At 40.2% G+C, this 8,336-nt stretch overlaps 1 protein-coding gene across 1 annotated transcript; it reads right to left on the reverse strand.

Annotated features, from left to right (window-relative positions):
• Positions 1–1,252: 1,252 nt before the first annotated feature.
• Positions 1,253–5,243, reverse strand: LOC121195618 (zinc finger and BTB domain-containing protein 6-like). Its single transcript, XM_041059196.1, has 2 exons — positions 4,539–5,243; positions 1,253–4,274 (listed from the first exon to the last, which is right to left on the reverse strand). The coding sequence occupies exons 1-2, from the start codon at positions 4,845–4,847 to the stop codon at positions 3,168–3,170; spliced, it is 1,416 nt and encodes a 471-aa protein (XP_040915130.1). The 5' UTR covers positions 4,848–5,243; the 3' UTR covers positions 1,253–3,167.
• Positions 5,244–8,336: the final 3,093 nt, after the last annotated feature.

Consider the following 8,336-nt stretch of genomic DNA (forward strand, 5'->3'; position numbering starts at 1 on the left):
TATATGTGGGTGCATCAGGTATTATTACAGGTATTATTTTTTACTTTACTTTCCTATTGAGCAAAATGCCAGTTTTAAGTAGTATCTCAGTGGCTGAAGAAAATCACAAGTACAAAAAGCAGCTTCATATAAGTATTCACTTTCATTTTTACCCCTTGTTTTCCATTGTCACACTTTTTTTTTTTTTAATTACACAGTGAAACAACATGATCACCGGTGATCACCACCAAACAAAGTCCAGGAGACCTGGCCAGTCTTTGAACAATCAGTCTATCTCTTTATATTCATCTGTGTCACATGACCAGCAACCCCCACCCACACCTCAATCCTTCCCTGTGTGTAAATGTGGCTTCAGATTATGCTGCATCACCATGATGTGGAAATAATCAGTGGAACAACCCGACAACTATGAGAAGAATCTTCAAAGTGTTTGTTCATTCAAACTGATCTGAATCCTTCAAAATGATAAGGTTGGTCTACATGCACTCAGATGTGGTTTTTAGCAATACTAGCTATATGTCTCTGGGGATGGCAGCACTGCTTGGTCCATCACTTTGGTCCAGACTGAAATGTCTCAACAACTATTTGATTGATTGCCATGAAATTTTTGACAGACATCTCAACAGGATGAAACCAGTTCTACCTTTGGTGGCTCTGTTACTTTCTTTAGTTCCACCACGAGGCTGACATTTGCGGTTACTATACTTCCACTAATAAATTAGTCTTGGTATCTGTCAGTACTATTATTAGTATAAATTTTGTTTACTTTCTATTCTTTATTGTCAATTATCAAATTATTGTTTAATCATTATTAACTATTATATCATTATAATCATTGCTGTTTCATTATTTTTTTATGTAAAACTGTAACTGTTATGCAAACAAAGTTAATCTGCCAAAACATTAAAATCAATAAAAGGTATTTGTAAAAATACCAGCACATCTAATGACACTACTATCAGCCTCAGCTGTAATTAGTGTTTACTGCTAATGTAGCACATGTTAGCATGCTGACTTCACATGATCACTTAACTCTCAGTAGCACTGTGCCTGCTACAGGCTCACAGAGCTGGTAGCAAAGCTGTAGGCTGTTTGCATCTTTGGTTGTGCTGAATGGAAACATTTTATAGCTGCTGCAGTAGTTTGTATTTCCCAGTTGCTGAAAGGTGATTATAGTGCGTTCTAGCTTCAGAGAAACATCAGACAAAAGCACATTTTACTGTAATGTTTAATGCTTTATTTATCACAGGTAGTTTTGATGAGAGCATCTTTTCTCCACATGCACAGTTACACACACTCACACCTGTACAACCACTGTTTCACCTGCTGGCCACTGAATAGCTCTACTCACTGAGGGCCTGCTCAAGGGCATGAAGGAGGTGTGGGTGCTGCTCTTTCACCTTCATGCTCCTTCCTTGAGGCTCATCTTGACATCTTACCAAACTGTGGGCACGGGTGTATGAACACTATCTTTCCAACCAACATCAGAGTAAACAGGTAGAGTCATAGTCAAGCACATGCACATATACTTTCAGGTTTCAAATATCACAAGACAAAAAAAACATGTTTTTTTTTCAATATCCTTTCTTCTTCTACTTCTCCTTCATTTTCCCCAATTGCCTTCACTGTCCTCATATTTTATACCTTTGTCTATCACTCATAATGGAGGTGCCCTGAATGTTACATTTACTATTTGTCTGTGTTAGTTTATGTGTAAAACTCTGTGGGAATGGACATGTGCATGTATGTATGTATGTATTTTGACCTACTTTAGGCAGATACAATACTGGATTAGTGCAACAATCACAGGATCAAACCATGTCAGAATAATTTTGTCAAGCTAATTCCTTCAACATCCTATCACAAATAAAGTATGGTTTATGTTCACAAATGAGAAATATGATTGACTGTAACTTAATCACAACCTTACTGTATTATGTGCAAATTGCTCTGAGATATGTTATGGGTGTCTCTTGTAATGCAGTGGAAATTGGTGGATACACTTCATATGCTTTGGTTTATATTTGACTATATTTCAGTGTATTCTCTGTCATCCTTATTCACACAAACATAAACACACGTTCTCACAAAAATTTCTGCTCTGAATATGCACACTCCACCACGCATTCGCTATTTGTCTGCACACAGAGTCACAAATTTCCTGCTCGTGGTGTCTCGGATGCCCTGAGGAGGGCAACAACTAGTGTTCCATTCACTGAGATGAGTGACGATGACATTTCTGGGCCGAAAGGATAAAAGAAGGAGAAGAGGAGACATGTGAAGGGAAGGAACGGAGCAAGAGAGCATGGAAACCCTCTCAGCCATGTGGAACAACCCACTCACTTATAAAGTAATGCTCAGCGAGCTGCACACAATTTCACTGGGGTCAAATGGTGAAGCTATGCTTTTCTGTGAACCCTAGCCTAATACAGACAGTATCTATGTATCTGTCTGTCTTCCAGTATTCACAATTTCCTTCACAATAAGAGAAAATAAGTCAAGGAACTAAGGAATTTGTTGCAGTAATTACAGCAATGTTCATTCACTTTTTTTTACTTATCTTTCAATAAACATTTCTTCTATTGTAGTTTAGATAATCTTTGGTGTAAAAGGGAACAGAAGCTTATATTTTGTTGTCTGTACGCACTATAAAATGCATATAAAAAGCTATCTTTGAGGTGTTGGAAACAATGCCTATCTCAACACTCTTCGAGACGACATTCACTATTATACATGGCAGATGATACACTGTAATGAAATTTGTACACTGCAGGCCACAGGACTCACTTCAGCAGTGTACCCACAGAGATCAGGAAAACACTGCACAAGGCACAGTAGGATCCCTACTATTTTCCATTAGCCAAATGTTACAGTGCAAATGCATTAACTCTCAATCTGTGTAATGGAAGACACCAGTGTAGCAGCAAGTGAGATCATCTCCACTCAGTGTTTTTGCTCTGCTGTTTAACAAAAATCAATGCAAGATTAAATTTTTATAATTAACTTACCTTTTCTTTATTATCCTGAAAGTCAGAGTAATTTGTTTCATGTTGCTTACTGTTTGTTCTGGCACCTTTTTTAACATCCTCCCTAAATAATTATTAAGATAAACAATTATTAAGACAAACTGTATTAACTAAACATAAGCTAAAACTGCTTCTTCATTATCAGTCCACAGCCTCCTCGAGTATGTTTTGCTGGCCGCTCTTACCATGAACATCCTTCAGGTGGCGCCTGAGGCCTGTCTTCTGTGCAAAGTGCGCAGCACAGTAGTTGCACCTATGGGGCTTGTCCCCTGTGTGCAGGTTGAGATGGTCTTGCAGTGGGGCTTTCTGAGAAAACATCTTGTGGCACAGTGGGCATCTGAAAGGCTTGACCCCAGTGTGGACCTGTATGTGGCGAGACAGGTTACTCTTCTGGGAAAAGCCTTTCCCACAGACCAAACACAGGTACTGCCTGTGTTCCTTCAAGTGTCCCACATAACTCTCCAGGTGCTGGAAGACTCTGTCACACCTCCTGCACAGGTATGGTCTCTGGACCAATATGCTGTCTGAATCCTCTGTCAGCTCATCTCCAGAACAATGACTGTTTGACAGATGTGCTCCAGAGAGGCAAAATAAATTGTGGGAGTCCATCAGCTCTCCACAGTCTTGAAGTTGACCTGCCACTGAGAGCATTTCATCTGGGCTTTGGGAACTGTTCAGCGCCTCTTCATGTTGAGCAGAACATCCCATGTTTGTGGAGGATGTACAATCTTGGACAGCTGTGGGAGTGTGTAGCTTACATTTTAGGGTACCTGTAATGTGGTGAACTTGATAGGATGGTTTGAGTGTGTGATCAGCCTGGATGCCTCCACCTTCCCCTGACTCAAGGGAGTTGAAACAACATGCTGCATCTTCAGATGACTCTATTTCACCTTTCACCACCCTTCTATCCTCACTAACCTCTCTGTGTCCTTGATTATCCACCTTTGCTCCCTGGCTAGCGCTCGACTTGGACTGAATCACAGTCGCTCCCCCGCCCTCTGTACTTGCTTCCTGGATACTTGTGCTGGGTTGGGCCGCATCCCTTTCCTCCTGACTTTTGAAGCTGGGGCCTGGCCAACCACTGTCTGGCTGCAGGATTTCCTGCTCCTCTGATTGTCTCTCCATTTTCAAGAAAGCCAGGGTTGGACTGAGGTACTGGGAGACAGCCTGGGCACACTTCTCCACCACCTGGCTCATCTGAAGCGCACTGGCTGCAGTGAGGTAGCTAACCAGCTCCCTCAGAGGGACCTGTAGGAGTAAATCAAGGAAAACACTGAATTAATAATTCATAAAAACAACCAACAGTACAAGATTCATGCCAAACTTTCACTTGCAGACTTCAAATGAGAATGCAGGAACAGAACTACAACCCCTGATTGTCTTCTCAGTCATCTATAACTTTTTACATCTTTTTCATTACACTCACTCTTGTGTTGCTGTAATAATGTTTGTTTCTTATTTCTGTTTCTCTGATTACTGCAGAGTTTAGAGATACTGTAGAATATATTGTACCTCCAGGAGCCCGGTGTAGCACGACAGGAGCAGTCTCTTACCAACCTCCACGCTGGAGACTACACCCACACTCAGCTCTGCCCGGCCTTCGTGGAGCAGGAACTGGTCACGCAGGAAGTCTGAGGACGCTGCAAGCACCACTCTGTGACCGTGGAAGTGGAGAGGCTGGACTGTGGTGCCTTGCGGACCCCCGAGGAGGAGTGTGACATCACAGAAGCGGTGATCCTCTCTCAGACCGTTCATTTTGCTGAGGATGGAATCACCGTGGGTGGGGAGACGAAACTTTAAACTGTCAGAGGAGACTGACATGACGGTCTGTCTGAATGAAAAAAAAAGTTGCTTAATTATTCCATAATTGTAAGTATATAGACAACACTCAAGTTTTTCATTAAACTGTATGCTCAGTTATGTTATGGGCCTGTTCTGCTTCTTGTATAGCTGAACAGTGTGAGTACATTTTTGATACTTAAACCTAATATAAGTTTTGGAACTACAAGCTTTGGGCCTTTATCAGTTGATTTAAAGCCAAATCACTGTTCCAACATCCTATCATCATCACCATGAGGTGGTTTTGGTCTGCAGGTCGTTTTATTTTTTATTTTTTTTAATTAAGCTAAATCTCTGCATAATAGTGAGTGAAATACCAAAGAGAGAGACACAGAGAGAGAGAGACAGAGAGCATGCATGGTCATCCAGTCCCCACCTTTTTACAACAGGCTCATCCAGTAATGATGCATCCAGCGGGTGAGAAAAGCTGCGTCCCTTGGTTCAAAACCACAGTTAACTCTTAGATAACAGCGGGTCTCTACGATCCTGATTCTGATTCCTCACAGTTTAAAACGTTAATGGGCTGCACATGCAGAAGGGTGTGATGCATTTCCCAGCGATCACCTCGACTTCCTGTGGCTTTCTGCTGATGACCTTAAATTGAGGCATCACGCTGTGCTGCGCATGAACTAATTAACCCCTTCAGTGCCTTTAGTTCAGCCGGGTTTTTAGGCCACAAAAGCCCAGAGCACGCGGTTCAGCGAGCCTCCAACAGGTGCAACTCTAAAAAGTCACCACATGGTGGTGTTAATGCTCTAGCTCCCTCACTCGCACAGAGCTGCACAGTTCAGTGCTTACCAGTCTATGGTGCCTACTGAGAAGGCTAAAGAAAAATCTTCTTTTAAGATAGGCTACATTTACAATGCAATGAAGTGAATTAATGGAATGATTATCTGTGTTTATCTTTATTAGTGTGCCATAAGCACGCACAATCAAAAGATATAAATCAAAAGTAGACATTTCCTCTGTTCCTCTTAAAACTAAATGCCATGGAGCTGACAGTGCAACAGTCTACACATGAATTAGAAGATCCTTTCTGGTAAAGAAATTCAAAATATTACCTATATACCTATATTACCCCTGATATTTTGATATGAAGAAATCTGAAAAAAAGTGCAGAGCTTATTTTGTTAGGTGTGGTGCCTGCTATTATTATACTGTTTCTCTGGGTTTTTGGAAGCTCTGATCTCCCACTGTAATTCATGTGAAGTACTGAAGTGAGAACTTTGCCTCTAGATGCCTTGAAAACATGCAGCGTTTGTGGTTCATTGTGAAATGCTGGCTACTTCATTGCATTGGTTAATATGCACAGTAAATTCTGCAGAAGAGATGAGACTGAGGGCAGTGGTCCACAGGAAATGCCTGAAGAGAAACAGAAGTCGTAGGTGACTACAATAACTTTGACATATAGTACATGGATTGATCACTCTTTATGTTTCACAAACTTTAAATGCTGCACTCTTTCACACCCTCAACCCTTCACTCCAAATATGTATTTATTGAATGTGAGGACAGTAAGTAGTTGGAAGTAATAAACATGAATGTGCGGCTACCCTGCTGTTTCAGCTTTTCTCCATTATATCCGAGCACAGGGATTTTAAACATCTTTTGAAATGTTTTCAAAGGTGAAAAGCAGACAGATTATGTTCAAACACAGACACTCAGCCAGAGACATCTGTTTTCAGTAAGTGCAGTCAATATTGTGCCAAAAGATGACTTTTAGCCTTATCAGCAATAAATTACAACAATATTAGGTCATGTATGAATGTGAGAGAGTGCAGAACCCCCCCCCCCCAAAAAGAAAAACAAAAAAACAGAAACAAAAACCAAAAAACCCCCACCAAAAACAAACAAACAAACAAACCCAGAGGCATGTGTGACTATCCTGGAACAAATTGTTTTACAGGTCATGCAAGATGAGTCATGTGTTTAGGTTCAGTCACTGTCATTCACATCACCTCCATAATCACATAATTCCATAATGACACCACCTTCTCAGTGAGCAGCTATCCATCACTCTCAAAGGAGATGGTACAGCACATACCGGTTACAAATGGGGCTTTAATTGTAAGGGTGAAATATAATTCAGTTTTGGGGGAAAAAAACTCAAAAGATAAATAATCAGCTTTCATGCTGATGTACAGTGGGTGCCAGAATGACAGTTTTTGACTTACAAACCCAGAAATCTTACATACTATATTTTAACATTTATCGCATGTATTCTGTACACTCAAAGATAACTCTAACATCTTTGTACATGAAAGGAGAGAATCTTTAGGCTACGACTGGATGCTTTCCCTTTACTTGAGAGCCTCCCACTTTTTGGTATTGGTGGGTAGAAGTGCAGTTCACTTTCAACACAACATGCCAGTTTGACAAGGTCCATTTGGAATTTGCAGGACAAAAAGGAAATACAGCCCTTTTTTTGTGCAATTTGCACCAAGTTTGATGCTCAGTTTTACTTTTTAGATGTATGCACACAATAATAGAAAAAAACAAACAAAGAAAAAAACGAAAACAAAAACACAGCAATACGGGGTTGAGTTTTTGGCCAAACAAAACGTCAATAAAAGGAATTCCGGGAATCACGTGGGTTTTCTGGTTTCACGTCTGCATTACAAATAAATAAATAAGGAGGAAGTGAAAACTACTTTATACTTATTGATCTTATTTGATCAGGAACAATTAATAACACAAAACTTGTTTAGAAAGGTCTTGAGTTAATAATATATCTTCTTTAGATTTTTTTGGACAGTGCCCTTTTGTCCCTTTGTACTCCTACAGCTCCTTGTCATCCATGCATATATTTATTTATTTTCCTCTTGCCTTTTCTGTGCACACACATATATATACGTATATGTGTGTGTGTGTGTATTTTTTATTTATTTTTATTTATTTCACCTGTCCTTTCATTCTAGCAGTGTGCTAGTCATTTCCTGTAGCCTAATTAATATAAAATATGACCTACCACTGCAGTTTTAATTATTTGCACGTATATTTACATTAAACGTGTTATTAAAAAGAAATCGACATATCATTGCTGTTTTAGTATTTTAATTCACTGACTTGTTGCTATGTGCAGTTCCTATGTTTGGAAGTGCTGTTCCACTCAACCTGAAATCCCCTGTCCCACTTAATCTAACACTGTCAGGTTGAAAGGGGTGGTGCCATCAAGATAATAACATAATAAGAATCAGATATAACACAAAAACATTCGGCTGCCAACACTCGCACAGCTCCACTTGAGCAGATTTCCCACTCTGAGCCTGAACCCACCCCTGTGTAAAGTACCGTAGCACAAAATGGAAGTACTCAACTATAGTAAAAGTAGCTTAGAATTGCACAGTACTTGAGTAAATGTACTTCGTTACATTCCAGCACTGGACAAACATGATCGGGGGCGATGGGATTAACTAAAGGCGATTCCACTACAACGAGGGAAAAAAAGAAAAAAGAACAACGTGCTTCCGT

The sequence above is a fragment of the Toxotes jaculatrix genome, chromosome 16 (genome assembly GCF_017976425.1).
Source record: "Toxotes jaculatrix isolate fToxJac2 chromosome 16, fToxJac2.pri, whole genome shotgun sequence".
In the NCBI taxonomy this organism is placed as follows: domain Eukaryota; kingdom Metazoa; phylum Chordata; class Actinopteri; family Toxotidae; genus Toxotes; species Toxotes jaculatrix.